This window comes from Megalops cyprinoides, chromosome 4, assembly GCF_013368585.1.
Source record: "Megalops cyprinoides isolate fMegCyp1 chromosome 4, fMegCyp1.pri, whole genome shotgun sequence".
NCBI classification, from domain to species: domain Eukaryota; kingdom Metazoa; phylum Chordata; class Actinopteri; order Elopiformes; family Megalopidae; genus Megalops; species Megalops cyprinoides.
The window spans coordinates 37404230-37420887 of NC_050586.1; the positions used below are offsets into that span (position 1 = coordinate 37404230).

General features: G+C 43.0%; 1 protein-coding gene across 1 annotated transcript in view; it reads right to left on the bottom strand.

Annotated features, from left to right (window-relative positions):
* iqgap2 (IQ motif containing GTPase activating protein 2) overlaps positions 1–13996 on the bottom strand; it is a 70695-nt gene extending 56699 nt beyond the window's left edge. Inside the window, exons 1-2 of the mRNA XM_036526276.1 lie at positions 13711–13996; positions 6488–6587 (exon numbers count right to left, since the gene is read on the bottom strand). Of these exons, the coding sequence (XP_036382169.1) occupies positions 6488–6587; positions 13711–13756 (146 nt within the window). The 5' untranslated portion in view covers positions 13757–13996. The remainder of the gene's footprint in view (positions 1–6487; positions 6588–13710) is intronic.
* Positions 13997–16658: the final 2662 nt, after the last annotated feature.

The window sequence follows — 16658 nt, forward strand, 5'->3', positions numbered from 1 at the left end:
GTGAACTGCAGTAATCGGACTTTTGGTGAATCAGGAGCCTCGCATTATCTGATTAACCAAGAGCCACTTTTCCCCCCCAAACAACATGCACACTCTCCACTCACATATGCTTACTACACACCGGTAAAATCCTATGGGCTAAGCATTCAATATCTTTCACAATGTACTTTTTTGTCCACTCTTTGTGAAATGACTAGCCGTTCCTTATGAAGAATCCATTCTGAAAATGAAAGGCGAGATATAATGCACCCCACAAAGGGGAACCTCTAGTGTTTGTGTCTCTGGCCTGCTGACTGATCTTTCTAAGGACATTCCCACACGCTGCCGCACATCCTGGTGAGGCAACCAAACGGCGCTTCTGACAAGTACCACTTCCTGCTGTTGAACAATGCCTAAGTAAAAGTCCCACTGACCACATCTATGATATTATTTATAAACTCGGAGCCCCCCTTTCCTGCAATTGTTCAACATGCACAAAATATCAGTTCACTGGGCTTTGTGTAGCGTAACATGCAGCAGAAAGTCTTGTCCCTGTTCATACAACATGCTAAACTGCTTATTTAAAGACTTACCCAAGTGCCCCCAGTGCATTTAAGCTGCATTTCAGACCCCGTGTGCTGTACGTTTCTGTTAGTTTGCTGAGACTGTAGAGGTCAGTTGGCACAGAGCAAATACTGCTTTAAAACAGAAAGTAACACACAACAGTCCTCAGTAAGAGGCGGACACAGGCCTACATTAATGCATAGGCATGGATCATCTTTGTTTTCATTTCTGTAGAAATACTGTGTTCCTATGCAGATCCGGGATGCAAGACAGGACCAGGATGGACCTGAAAGAACCCTGACAGCCAAACTGCTTGTGTAACATTATTGGTTGTCCATTGCCCCGTGGACAACATCAAATTTCCTAATGTGCATGACCAGCTATGTCATGGGCCATATTTTGTCTGAAACCGCTGGAGCTGAGGCCAGCCATTACAACCAAACACTATTACGCAATCATTATGTATACGGCCCTGGAGACTGAAGCCTGAACAGAATGCAATGCAGCCCTACCAACACGTTCTTTCCTATTCTTTATCTGAAGATTTTAGTTTTTCTTGTTTTTTGTACAAGGCAACAACATAACCACGATTTTGAGACATTCAATGCATTTGCAATGCATGCAGTAAGTAAATGCTACAGAATGTAGCATATTTAAAACTCAAATGATGAATTAGTCCAGCATGGTACCACAAGAGTCCAACAGAAAGCAAGAAGCCTACTGTGTTCATTCAACAAATGGTACTTAAAAACTGATACAAACAAAATAAGTATTTTCAAACCTCAGTTGGAATAGAGCCCCAAACATCAGAGGAATTAGGCACTTTTCTGTACAACTGTCAAAACAATACTGAAAATAGGCTATAATGCCAAGGACAACCAGTTTCACATCATTATACAAATATAAGAGAAAGTCCAGCATCTAAAAAAACAGACTAAAATATTATTTTTACATGGATAGGGAACTTAAACAGCTCAACTGATCTATTTGGAAGATAATATCCTCTCAGTAACTAATGGGCTCACTTTTGCAATGGCTTCTCAAAGCCTGGCACATCTACTCCTACACTACTGAAACTGGTCTGTGAAACTTTTCTACAGGACTTTGAAGACAGTTGTCACCTGGTACTGGGCAATAATCACAGTCACACTCACCTCTTTTAGACAAAACTATGCAAATGAAGGATGACAAATTCAAATGTCTGGAGGAGAAGTTCAAATGGAGTGATTCAGAGAGAAGGACAATGACACAGACTTCACACTCAGGTGACAACAGCAGCGGAGGATGTTTTCATCCTGTGAGAGTCAGATGAAAGTGGAACCTCTCTGCAAGCTTTGTTGAGAACATTGAGGCAAACCAGTTAGATGACAGGTACAAAAATCTCATTCTATTATAAACATAGGTTACGCTTGTCTTAAAAGAAGCTAACTGTCCATCTGCATTTCAAATTGTCCTGAACGTGGCATGAACATGTTCTGTGTTTACAAGAAGCCATCTTCCTTTTTTTCTGAAGACATTATGTCTAAAACTGCGTAGCACACCCCAAAATCAACCCACCCCTCAACCTCACTGGGTAATTTCACTTCCTCTCTTTTCCTGTCTCCTGCTGTAAAAGCACAATGTGTGTGAGCCCACAGAGTCAACAGCCGTTACTATAGCCCACCATATATTAATTGCGGAAATGTAGAAGTGAAATGTGGTATAAGACCGTTTCATTAAAAAAAAAAGAAAAAAAATCCACAATGAACACTCCTGGGAGGCTGCATGTACAGAGATGGGTGCAAATTTATAACGAGCTGAATAAGTGAGGGCGAGTTCCCTGGCCACTTTTCTAAACGCTTGCCCATATCCTTCTTTGGCGCCAGCTTCTGGGTCACATAGCGTTTGCGTAGAAGCAAATGTGTTTATAACGAGTCTTTACAGATAAGCGTCCGTTGTTAACACCACAGGGACATAACCTTCAATCCACAGGCCCAGCCCTGTGATCCAGCCCTGTGATCTGCCCCTCAGCTGAATATTTTGGGTTCACAAGGCACAAGGCCTTTCTGAAACTAAGACAAAAAAATCTGTAACTTAGAACAAGAAATGTCAAGTTGTTCACCAGTCTCTGTTGGTGGGAGAGTCTTGCGTTTACAATTCTAGTCGCGTAATAAGTAAGCTCTACCCATGTCAGCAAAGTCTCTGATTTCATTCTGAATTCTATTCTGAATAAACTCCTTCACAGAAGCACAGCCACTGTACAAACATGTGCATAGCTGTACAAGCCTTTTTATCCAAATCTCATACATAAAGGGTTACTGCTCAACAGCAATATTCTGTAATTAGAGTCAAGAAATGCTGTTCCAAAACAAAAATGACAACGAATGTGACAAGAATTTACTAACAAAATGACTGATAACCAGCTGCTCTTGCAAAATGGCAGAGTCAGGGGGAAAAAACATTTCTAAAAGTGGTGCACTATCTACAAATGTTTGAGCTAAATGGCTCTATTTGCTTAATGCAGCAGGTACAAAGTCCCCTTCTTAAAATACTGATGGGAGAAGAATACTGTAGGTGTGGCTTGCAGCTAACGCTGTGGGTACTTTCTACCACAGAGACCACGCAGGTCTAAAGGAAAATGCCGCAGTTATCTTCAAGAGTGTCGTCCATCACCCAGTGTGGCTCGACCAACCTCAGCCCAGTACAGACTGAGACTGTAGACTCCGGAGAGAGACAAGACTAAACACAGTGTTTGTTATTAGTTACTGTTATTGTTATTAGTGTGACACGCGACAGCAGAAGGGCTAGTATCAGAATCAAGTGATTGTTAGCTACACTATTACGTCAAGAAATAGGTCAAGTGTATGGCTTCACGCTCTATATCTCCTATGTCATCAACACCCTGCAAAGTTTTCCCACAAGACATTGGTGTTTTAGCAAGTCTGTGACAACATTCACCAAGTGAGTGACGTTGGTTTCTGTTGGCACTCTGTGCCTCTTAATACCACGGTGACAGTGAGTAACTCCGCTCTCCCATAATAGGCCGATTAGCAGCCAGCGGTATAATCCTAATCTTTGACAAGGAGATTCCTGGAACTGGGCTTTGGTTTAGAGTGAGAAAGTCATCATCCACGCAGTGAGGAATACTCTGCAGACAGAGAATGACTCAGGCCTTGACGGGTTATAATTTATGTGTATCACTTAGTGTAGAACACTCGATGATGCCGTTTGGGACAAGAGGAGATTTGCTCCAGCTATCCACTCCATTACTGCAAACAAAACTCAATGCAAATATTATGGAGCTGCACAAAACCATTCTATCTAACACACCAAAAATAACTGAAGGCCTGGCATTCAGAAGACCTGTCTGGTTGTACGCAGGGAGGGGCCATGTGATCCGAGTGCCCAGTTTAAACCGGATTATTGATTAACTTTAATCTTAAATTTATCTACGTTGGAAACAAATGCGCATTCAGACATGTGGCAAGGCAAAAGAATTGGTAAATGGGAAAGGTAACAGCTTCCCAGCACAGCTCAAGACATTTGTGTGTGTGTGTGTGTGTGTGTGTGTGTGTGTGTGTGTGTGTGAGCGCGCGCGCAATGGGACTGGTGCCACCCAAGTTGTGGAGGCGTGGGACCGAGAGCAGCAGACTACGGGTGCCGGGACCACACTTCCTCTTATGCAATGCAGGTGTTCATGTCGACCGTGTGGCGTTCTGCTGCAGCAGGCAGGAAACACATCGCTGAGATTAAGAGGAGATCGAGCACACAAGTTATCTGCTAACGTTCAGAAAGATAAATTTCAGAGGGAAATATCCCCCAGACAGAAGAACAGTAAGGGAGAGGAATCAACGACAAAACCACAACTTCTCCAAGCTCCTCTTCCTGCCTGATCATTAAGGCCAATTTCACTGCAGGAGGTATCATTTTCACTTCCATTGTCTTTCATAGTATAACTAACAGTACTGTAAAGCTACCACTTTGTCAGTATCCATTACCCCACTGTCCAGATAGAGAAAGTTACTGTGGAGAATTATACAACGTTAAGTAGAGAGATTAGGATACAGGAGCAGCAATTTATATCACAGAAACAGGAAGGAGGCCACCAACCCACTTGGCCATACTCCACTGCTAATCGCTTAAACCATCTAACATGCTTGACTACACACAGCTTTAAAGACTCGTTCAAAAGTATGAATCTTCTGGAAGGAACCTCAAATAAACACCTGCAAAAGTACAGCCTTTTAGTCCTGCTTCAAAAGGCTTCATGCAAATCCAACAAACTGCCTTTGGTGTCATTCCGATGCGTACGGTCCTCCTGCACGATGGCAACAAATGAATGGGACAGCTCCCGCATTCTCAAATGTCACCCTTATGGAACTGCTAGAACAATGTCCTGTGCCCTTTTACTTTATGAATGCAACATGAATACAGCAGCCCAATGATGTACTGCTAAGCAAGCACCAGATTTAAAATTTACAGAGCATCGGAAAACATTTCCGCTGAAGCAATGCGTCCGTTTGGAGCCAACTATGACATCATTTTCAGGTGCGGGTTAGAAAGCCAAAACACTGGGAGTGCATTCTACAATACCCTGGAGTCATCTCTGGCCTTAAAGCCTTTCACAGAGGGAGGCCAAGGGCATAGTAGGTTTCTGTCTCTGTAAGAGCTACACAGAGAAATCACTTACTGAATTTACCTAAAATCAACCAAAATAAATAGATTTCAAAACAAATACATGTCTTTGTGCCTAATATTTACCTGCGTAACATTAAGGATCGGTACGGGTAATTCAGTGTTGTGCTTCTAAACAGCTGGATATGCACACTTACAAAGCCTTGCACTACAGGCATCATCTAACACACAGTCTTGATGGTGCGCATGTTCTGACCATCCTAAGCGAAAAACAATTAGATGACCTAGCCACTTATTTCCAGATAAAAGACTGATCAAAGCACACTAGCACAAGGCTTCAGATGCTATGCCAATACATGGAAAAAGAATCTTCCTTTTGGACAGTTTTTATGCCTGAGAGGGTTATGCTCCAGCAGATGATATTTCATACAGAAAGAAAAGGGACACGGTAAGGAGGTCTGCAGACGGTGGATCCAGCCACCGCACTGTAGGCAGAGCCAGCTCTACACTCCCAGTGAGACGTCCTTCTGTAACGCTGATGAAAAACGCAGATTGTCACCGGTTTGTATGTGGTGGGCTATCGTGTGCTCACCGCAGTCTTATAAAAGCATGCTTTGAAAAGGCAGGCAAGTACCAGAGCAACACAGTGTATTCCAAAGACAGTCACATCCCATCGAGATGCAACAGCTGTTCATGAGTTGCGCATATTGTCATACCGTGCTTAAATTCAATCATCTCTAGACGCTTTACTTGAGCTTTAAAATCGTTGTTTTACTGCTCACAGCTCTGCACATAAAGACTTAAATTTAATATACACAAGTGCTTCCGTGTGTAATAATACAACATATAAGGGCTTAAACAAAAAGAATGAGTTAGTAAAGTCAGTGTTATTTTGATGGATTCCTTCTCAACAAAAAGAGCATCTCAGAATGGCTGAAATTAAGAACTTGACACGTCCTGATTTGGTGGTCGCGTTAAGGAATATCGCCCTACACCTCCCAGCATTCTTCCTAACATGAAAGCCAGCACAAACGCAGGGACGTGGAACAGCGAATTGAACAGAAGATACCATCTAAATAAGCATTTCTCTTATCTAAGTACTCCTCTGCTTTGTATACTGACACCGGCATTAGGCCTGTTGATGCAGGAAGAGTTGAAGCACAAAAGTGTCAGTTTACAAGAAAAGCATACACTTTCATCACCATGTGCATCGTCCTCTCCCTCCCTTGATTCCTATGGTGCTTTGGATTGCAGGAATGCTACCTCTGAAGCAGTGTTAGCGGACACTTTTTCAGCAGCCCGGCATGGTGGCACCCTCCCTGGTACTTACTGCTTGGCCTCCTCTAGGTGACACAGGTACTCGTACGCGATGTTCTGCCTTCTCCGCTCGTCCATCTCCTCTGCCGAGAGCCTCTCATCGTCCACGATGGCTGTAAAACAGACACCACGCAGGGGGCAGGTCAGTCCCCAGAACAAAAATAAATCTGGAATTCACTCGCTCTCACGGGAAGCTGACACATCTGACGGTTAGAACTGAACTTGTATCTACTGTTGACTTTTCTCAGTCTTCTGCAAGTCGTGACATGAAAGACGACAGAGCCGAAAGACAATACCAAACAGCAATTACTGCATTGCTTTTGACAAGCAATCATGTTTATAGTGCTGTTGGGTTTGACTGTATGAAATATGAGACATGAAAATGAGCAAAAATGGAAACAGCTACAAGAATTAAAAGAAAATGAAACAGCTTAAAAGAAGTGATTCACCCTCACTTCGTTAGGCTGACATGCAAAGGGAAATGTGGATTCAGTGGAAAATCATTTAGACAAACTGCATTTTGGCCTAATTTATCAGCTGAGCGGGACATTGCACAGCAGTGAAACGCTCCACGGATGCAGGTACAGTAAGCCTCTGTTCCGGCCTTAACCTACTGACAGGCAGGACGCATGGGGTGAGGGCGCAAGCTGGGAGACTCCTCCACGGCTCGGCCTTTTCCCCGTCTGCTAATGAGACACCCCTCCCCCCAGCCTCCCCCCCCGCTCCCCTAAATCCAGAGCAATCCTTTTACTTCTGGCTGAGTGCTGCCTTGGCTGCCTCCAAGAATGCGGCTTTTAAAGCCAGTCTTATGACAAGATAAAGTGCCGTGCGGTTAGCGCTGTCAACCTCGCGGGGTGCCGCGGCTCCTGACGAACCAAACATCGCTCTGTCACAGACTCAGGTGAGGCTGTTGACGTTAAGAGGCCGGGAGAGGCCCTGTGATCCCCCCTCTCCCCTGTCGCTCAGAGCATAGTGCCCCCCCCACCCCACACACACAGACACACACGCACGCACATGCAGATCCAAACACACACAGACACACGCACATCACACGAGTGGGTTGGGAGCATCTTAGCACTTGACAGAGAGAGGAATGCCCAGCAGATAGAACATAGCACGGCTGATCTGCTGACCTTCAAAACTGCTTGCCAAACTTGGGGTAAGCGATTGTGTTAATGTTTAATCCGCAAGCTACACACCCAACATGAAGTAAAGTTAGCAACGGTTTCCTCCGAGGACGGGCCTAGGGCCATCACACTGACATACAGTAGGTGCATATAAAGCAAAATAAGACACAGGAGCAATCCCAGATTTTCACTGCTGGCTTGCCCACAGTCCAACATTTTTCACTTTAAAGACCCATGAAAACTTGGGAAGACTGAAAGTCAATAAGAGTGCTACTCATCTGTAAAACCCTCACCTACAGTATGCATTTGGAGGCCCAAACTGTGTCTAGCTGGCAAGTTGTGCAATGAGAGAACCAGGCGGTGATCTGTCTGGGTCAAACCACCCACAGCACAGGGGGCTACAGGATTATCCCCTGTGGGATACATTCCTGTGGCCTGTTCGGGGCTCCTCGCTGGACACTAAACCTGGACTGAACCCCACCCCACCCCCAAGGCTCTTGACTTCATGACTGAGCTCCTTCTTTCAGTAAATAATGACAACACCCCCACCAGGCCACTAACTACATTGGGACCCATCCCAGACACACTGCATGGGATTAGGTTTATCATCTGATGCAGTGGGTTTTTTTTTTTTTAAAAACTGCTAGTATTTACGGTATTCCCTGAAGAATGATGGGAAGTGAAATATGACTTGGCGTTCCACACAGCAGCAGACTCTGCGTGCGATTCGAGACAAATGAGCTCATTTGGCAGACGCTGTGGGATAAAATGATGAGACATTTTCCATAGAGCTGGATGTGGAAACGTAAAAGCCATTCGCTCGGCATCTATCTGACCTCCTCTGAAATCAGGGGTAAGGACAGTTCACAACTATTGTTCACATAATGTGGAACAGCATAAAGTACTTCATTCAAACAAATACATTCATACTTTGCTAAAGGTCTTACAATTTTGCATCAACAATTAATGCTAAAAACCTTCTGTTCTTGAATGTTTTACACACAATTTCCCACCTTCACATAAATTCACACACAAACTGAGGTGTCATTATACTTCTACTTATACTTTACCATCAAACAGCCACAGACATGAAGACCTTGCATGTGGTAAAACTTCAGTGTGACCCACTGAACAGAAGTCATGCCATCCATCAATGGAAGACAAAATATTTTTTTAAAAGTCTCTAATTAAATGTTACTTATTACATTAAATAAGTCATTAAAAAAGTAAAAACTGAACAAATTAAGTCACAAACGGACTCAGCAAGGAACCCAAGAATTGCCGCTTGAGCATATAGTTTCCCTATAGTACGTTGACATGGACTCACTGCCTGGCCCTTGAGGCAGTCTCACACTGCGTCCCACAGGAATGGACCGTGCAGGATGGGGTGATGCACACTGGTGCTCGTCTTGTTTGACATGCGAAGGTCACGCTCATTACATCACACACATTACATCATGCACATTGTCATGTATCACCTGCGGTGTGAAATGGGCTTTATTTGAAACAGCTAACCTTGCAAACGGCCCAAATGTCTACGCAATCCAATCTCCAGAAATTTTTCTTCTGGTAATGACTAAGCATAAAGACATCACCGGGAAATAACAGATCAATTTGTAAGTAATAATGCATGATTGTTTGCATTTGGGATATGCATTTAGAATGATAAGAGATTCAAATACTGTCTCCCAAGATGAAATACACAGTTGATGGTGTCCCACTTTCTTTTCCCCCCACTGTACTAAACTCAGTTCTTTATAGGCTAGCAATGGTTCACTACAAATATCGAGTCTTAGGCTGTCATTCATAAACATGAATGAAAAAACCTTTCATTTATGAACTGACAAGCATCTGAATACTAATCCCAATTACCAATTCATGTTCTCATGGTGGAATACTCAAACTCATCCTGAGTTTGTACAACTGTTTCATAGGATTTCTATTCAGAGAAGTTCTTGTAGACTGAGGAGGCAAAGGCTGGTTGACATCCACTGTCGTTCCTCCACATCAGACACTGAAAGCACTGTTCCCGCTCCAACTTGCTTGGGCACAAGGTTATGCCTTGGAGAGCCTTCATTCATCTTCTTGCTTTGAAGTCTAATGTAACATTGTCATATTTTGGCTCCGGAGTTGCCCAGTGAACCGTGATTAAGCAGTGTTCCTCAGCCACAGACACACTGTACTTTCTGACCCACATACTACACGTTGCTAGGCTCCCACGTACGTGGCGCTGGCACAGCAGTGAAAGGTCAGAAGATTACCTAAATTCAATAGTAACAGGATCTGCAGTGTGTCTGTACAAGCCGTAAACACAACTGACCAGCAGCTGACAGGACACTGAATGCTGGGAAATGCAAGTCCCCCACCGAAAAACGTGGTAAGTTTATTTATCACGGCCAGCTCACTTGCTTTACAAAGGCACCAAACAGTTGGACCTCTTTACAAATAAACATCATGAATATTTGTGGTTTACGTAATTCGGATCCTCATTTGTGCTGGCTACTAACAACTGCAAAGAAATAATGCTGTTTTTCGGTACCCTGCCCAATACATCTTACATCAAATATACTCATTTAATTCTCTCCTAAACAGACTGGGTCTTAGCAGTTATTCAGTTGTGTTGTAAGGTACACATCTCTCCAAAATGTTATCTAGAAGCATGTGTGTTTACGATATTAACACCCAGTGAGAAAAAGGTCAGGGCCCCTGGTTACAGAATGGATGAGGCACATTTGGATACATAGGTCTGAGAGTGGGGTTTCCCAGGAAGACAGGAAATAACACTGTGCCATGGAGGTGAGAGGCCATTATGGTACAATAAGACAGCAAGTCGCTCTCAGTACTGTACACATAGTTGCCTCAGGCTAATCTCTAATGCAGTGTTTAGACATGTCACTCTAGCACAGATACTATGCGCTTTCCTCCAGCAGCCTTAAATTGATCTGCATAGTTTGCATTCTCTTTTCACTGAATTAAGTCACAATTTCACAGGAAAGGCGTGGGTCACCAAGGAAATACAGTGATCAGGCCCCTGTCTTAATAAGACAGAGTCCTTCCCGGACCGGCAAAGAGCGACAGTGGATCCGGCCAGGGCTTGCCCCCCTTCTACCATCAGCCTGAATGAGCAAAACTGTTTTTCTACATTCATTCATTCAGTAATAATTAAGGTTGCTGACACACACTCCCCTGCTTGGAGTTCCGCTCGATGGGTACGACAACATTATCCAACCTGGCAAATTTTCATCCCTGGCGAACAAGCTCGAACTTGCTAATGACCCTCTCTGGGATTTAACGGTACATATCTTTGTTCAATCTTATCAATTACATCTATGCCAGTCCCACGCATGTTCTTGTGCAAAAGGACACGACGTCAGGATATGCGTGTGAACAACGTCCCCTACGAGTGTCACCGCAGAATCTGACACTCTCACCACCAAATTCACATCACCTGTAGGCCACAAGTACTGTGTACACGCAGACACCTTACATCTTTAAAAGAGCTGAGACTTGCAGCCTGCACTGTGGTGTTTGACCACATCCCTCTCTGTCCTCATGCACTTACTAGTTCATTTCACTGAGCTGTAGGGATCGGGGAATGAACACACTGGCGGGTCTGTGATTAGCTGAAAGACTGAGTGACTTCAGCATGCTTCTTTGCAGGTTACAGCTCAGCTGAACTTCTGTACTCTTGAGGCGGCAAAACTCTCCTGGAGCAGTGCCAAACTCCACCCCTTGATCTTGGCTTTTTCTTTTTTTTTAAAAAAAAAAAAACCTTTCAGTTTTTTCCTCAGTCGTGTGGAATTTGTATTACGGGGCCCTAATACCTCCTCTCATTCAGTAATGACGAAGCCAATGAACTGGAGATTACCGTCAGACTCTTTTTTGCTGGTAGCAGTGTAGCAGCGGAGCAGCAGCTACACATGCACAACCTGGACAGGCCTGAGAGCCCGCGGAGTCCTTGAGCTGAAGCATCTGTCCGAGTGAAGGCCGTGGCACGAGCTGAGTCACCGCGCAGGATCCGGGACAGCGTAAACACGCTGAAGAGGCGCCCCCACCGCTCTTACCGCCTCTGCACGGCCGCGTTTCCTCCGCCGGCTATTTTAATCTTCTGGACTTTTTTTTTTTTTTTTTTTTTTTACAGCCCTCACCTACCGAAACGCTGGACCTGTGACTTAACCTAGCGCTCAACTCCACCACTGTGGTGCTTCACTGCAAGGTCCCTCTGTCTCTTCAGTCACCATGTTCCATGCATGGATCCATGCATGTTCATGAACACCATGGGTTTTAAGGACACTGAGTACAAGAGACTGGCACATTTGTTAATGGTAGTACCAGAGCAAACAACGCAGCATTCTAAAGTGGCATTACACAGCTAAGTCAAGCGAGGGAAAGGAAAGCTGCTGCATGCTTGTCATAGCTCTGAGTCACTGTAGAACTAGGGTCCACAAGGATTACTTTTCAATAAAGAGTTTAATGAGCAAAAAAATACACTGATGAAATCAAACCATATTGTCTGTAATTCAGGTATATTTAGTGTTTTTGGTAAACTACGACAAACAAGTCATTCTAAAGCAGTAGGCATAAATCTATGAGTAAAACACACCCACAAAAAGACAAGGCTGAACCAGGATGTCTAAATGAACTAAATTACATGTATGTCTGAACCAAATAATGGCTTTTTATTTAGAGTCTTTTGCAAACTTTGCAATACTGCCTATTGACGTCAAGTGAAGTAAACAACCCAAGGTACCTTGGCAAATAGAACCTTTAACCTTTTTCATTTGATCTCACCAACTTGTTTAAGGTTAATGTTACACTACCAAACAACAATCACTGGCATACAAACACATTGAGAAATATCTGACCCCTTCTGCAATCAGTGCGGCTTCAGGGATTTCCACAACTTCTTGCTGAATTGCTCACAAAAACCTCTTCTATATCTAGTGCAAACCATTTTTAAATTGATTCTGCAACAAGTCTGTGAAGACAATGAGTGACTTGACAGACCTGTTGCAGAATCAATTTTAAAAAATGAAAAATGGAAGTGATATTAAATCTGTCAGCTGTCAATTACAGTATTATATTAAACTAAAAAAGGGACTGTGTTAAAACATAATAAATCCACCTTAAGAAAAGCTGTGCTGTGTCCTAGTAAAGAAGTGGATCACACAGGTTTTTACAACGGCAATAGCGCTGTTAATACTTAACTGGAAGTAAACGGATTTTTTAATCCCAGGAATAAACCATGTTACTGTAGTTATAGTCACGCCCACGAGAATATGCTCGGTTTCAAATCTCAGCAGAATAAAACAAAAGTACATCGTTATGATGTCAGGTATTTAAACCACCAAAAACCGACAACCCACACTCACTTTTTAGCAACTTTATAGGGTTGTACGCAAAAGGACCTCGACACCAAATGTAACACTATGTAGCTGGACGGCTAACCATGCTGCACACCTGAATTGCAAGGCTTGCAAAGGTAACGCCTGCCACATTGTTTTGTGGTGTGTGAAAAATACGTGATCATCAACCAGGAAAGGTATTGCATTCAGGATTACGAGCGTGTTTCTTTCCAAGGCGACATAGTAATCTCGTTTCGCATAAAATGGAACGAACGTGCGATAGCAAGAACTCCCAGCTTCTCGGAAAGTTAGCTAGCTTGTGCGCTACTACGCTATTGCAGTGAGATCTACAGGCGCAGCATGTAGCCTGGGAGCAGGTGGCTAGCAAGCTAGCAAAGCTAGTTCTAAAGCGATTCCTATAATAGTCTGTGGGTCATCTGGCAAAGTTAGCCTGTCATTTAAAATGAAGGCATTTCAGATTGTCAATGAAATTGCAAAACAAACCACCTGTAGATGAGAAATAATTTTTGAGAAATAATGAAATGCATGTCACTGGCTAGTTATAATTGAAAAAGTCCGCACTTGCCAAGCTGTTGACAACGGTTTGTCAGTCACTCAGCTAACATTAGCCAGCTGCAATGGGCAATAACTGCAACGGAGTTTACCTGCACTTGCCAAACTTTGGTAAATTATCTGATTTTCGCAAAAGAAAAAAGAGTAATAAAGAAATAAAAGTGTCTCAGTAATATAAATTAGTTACTTACATCCATAGCGTGGCCTGAGTGCGTTCGTGTTTTCTTCATAGTACATCCTGCTTCGGTTTCCCCAGTTTTGCACACTTCAAGTCTGCGCTAGCCAGCTAGCTTGCTTTAACAATACGCAAGCACCTATGTTGCAGGCGGTGACACGATTTCAATTTTTCACTTGTCCCTCCGCGATAGAGTTCAGCCAAAATGTCTCTTGGTTCTACTTTTTATGTCCGGACCCCTCACGCCTCCTGCTTCTACAACTCGCAAGCCCTGACTCCCATTGCATTCACCTTTGCCTCGCTCATTGACAGAGAGTGCGCCGCTCGTTTCCTTTCCCTGCCCCGTTAACAATTACGCTCCGCACCTTTGGTGACCGCAGGGGGAGTCCTCACTAGCCCGTAGCTCCACCTGCTGGCATGTCGGCATGTACAGTATTGTTAGGACCGCAGGTTTTTCCCACTCCATCTCTGCCGGCGGACGAAGCAATTGTTGGATATATTTTTTTTTTTTTGCTTTTGTATTTGTTCCGAGCATTTTTTGTTGAACCCAGCGCATCCTGTACAGTGACGCAGCAGTTCTGTAACTGAAACACCAGCGCTAGCGATACTTTTAGCAACATGTGCATTCATACAATTTATTTCAAAACTGACCTTCAGTTTTTACCATGTTAGTTGTACAAGAGAATAAAACCCAGGAAAAGTCTTTGGCTGGCTGTTCTAACTATTTATAGCACAGCAGGGAGCTTTTGGCTGGTGCGTGCATGATAGATACAACTACAGCTTCCCTGGAGTTCATTTTAAAATATTTCTTAACATTTTCCTGAAAACTTCTTAATGTAAACACATTTAAATTAATTTCCTGAAATTAATTTTATGTTAAATTATCATTATCAGGTATGATAAGAACACTGAAAGTACTCATTGGCCTCTGGAAGCACCCTTTCCACAGCAAACATACCCTTTACATACCCTGGAAAGGTATCTAAAATTTTTACTTTTCCAGATTAATGTAGTTTTGAGGATATAATCCTGACATTCCCACTCTGAATACATACCTGCCTGTGCGTTTAGTTTGAAATCCCATGGGTGCTGGGCTGAGCACATCAAAAATGTCACAAAGGACATGAATGATTAAAAGTTGAAGTGAATCTTTAAAGGAACAAACGTGATATGTGTGTGTGTGTGTGTGTGTGTGAGCTGCGGTATGGTTAAGGGGTACTTTTCTTCACATTTAAACTGAGTCATTAGGGTCTATAATACCACATTGAACAATCTTCCCCAGATTTGTGGAGAAGATCTGTAGGTGTCTGAGTCAAGGGCCTTGTTTTTATCAGCCACAAGAGGCCTGAGGGGACACGGAAGATGGAGCAGCTAGGGATGAAAGCATTTGCACTTCAGGGACAGAGTACACAGATTCTAAGTTTACAGTGCTGAGAGTCATGGTGTCATTGTTTGACTATTTCTGGCCATGGATAAATTTAACGGTCAAGTCCTTGATGAGAAAGAGGTCTACATACAGTAGGTCAAGCCCAGGAGAGCGTGGAACACCAGACAGAGCTGAAGCACAAGTCTGAGCAGATGAAACAGCACAGAAACACTCGCTGCCAAGCCTGTGCAATCATATAAATGCTCCCACATCATGTCACTTTCGTTTTGAATCGTGGATGTGCTGTCCAAATTGTCCTTTTATTTGGCCACCTGCTGAATTTGCAGCAATCTAGAAATCCATTGTAGTAGAAAATGCCCTCACAGGATACATTTCTGGGACTATTGCAGGGCTGAGAATATTATGTCTGAGAATATAATCTTATATTCATGCCAGGGTGTCAGTGTGCGCATAGAAAAAACGGATACTGAGCTTGATGATGAACGTCTGTGCAAAGAATTTTTTTATCACAATCACCAGTGCTAAACGTCATCATTGTTTTACAAGCACTGATTTGGGTCCGTCAAAATATGAATCGTAATGGCCATCATTCACTGGTTTGCTCACGATTTCCATTTTACTTGTGTTAAAAGGGTTTATCCTGCAGGAGTTTTCCTAGCCAATTTTAATTTTACAGTGCATTATTACAGTAAGTTATCTGGACACAGTTCAGATGTTAGCTCCAGACTAGCAAATAATGACACTGCATCACAGACTACCCGCCACCAGCTGGTATATTTAAATACTGATGTAGCTCAGACAGATAGAGCAGAATGTCAATACTAAGGGATAAAGAGAAAACTGAAAAAAACCACCAAGTGTTTGTGAACTTGTAGTTCATTGCTATTAGGTCTATGTGTTTAGCACAAGATATTTTTCCCCTCAGACCACAACAGAAGGAAAAGATTATAATGTGAATGAAATATGCTGTTGCTGCTGTCTTGTCTGGCTACACCTGTGAATATATTGATTTTCCATCCATGCTTGAGGTTTCAAAGATATCCGCTTACATACTGCTGTTCTTACAGAACAGACCAGCTCATATTGATAGAGCTGGTGTGGTAGTTTGCAATGTTACACAGTAAATGGCAACATTGACATCCATAATATATCCCATATTGCATTACAATTACATGACAATATTACAGAATGATACATCACATTACAGAATATTACTATGGCACTCCCAAATATACACTGTCATGTAGCAAGTGACTGCCATCACAGCAGTGTTGCATAGTGGGAAGGAGCTGAACTAGTAACTGAAAGGTTGCTGGTTCCATTCCCTGCTGGGGTACTGCTGCTGTACCCTTGGGCAAGCTACTGAACCCACAACTGCCTCAGTATATGTCCAGCTGTATAAATGGATAATACATAAAAATTGTAACCTATGTAATTTGCTCTGGATAAGACCGTCTGCTAAATGCCAATAATGTATGTGTACTGTATGTAGGTATGTATCACATAACAAAGTATATGCATATAGTATGATACAATTGCTTTTTTGTACTATCATAATAACTGTTAAAACTGTTAAA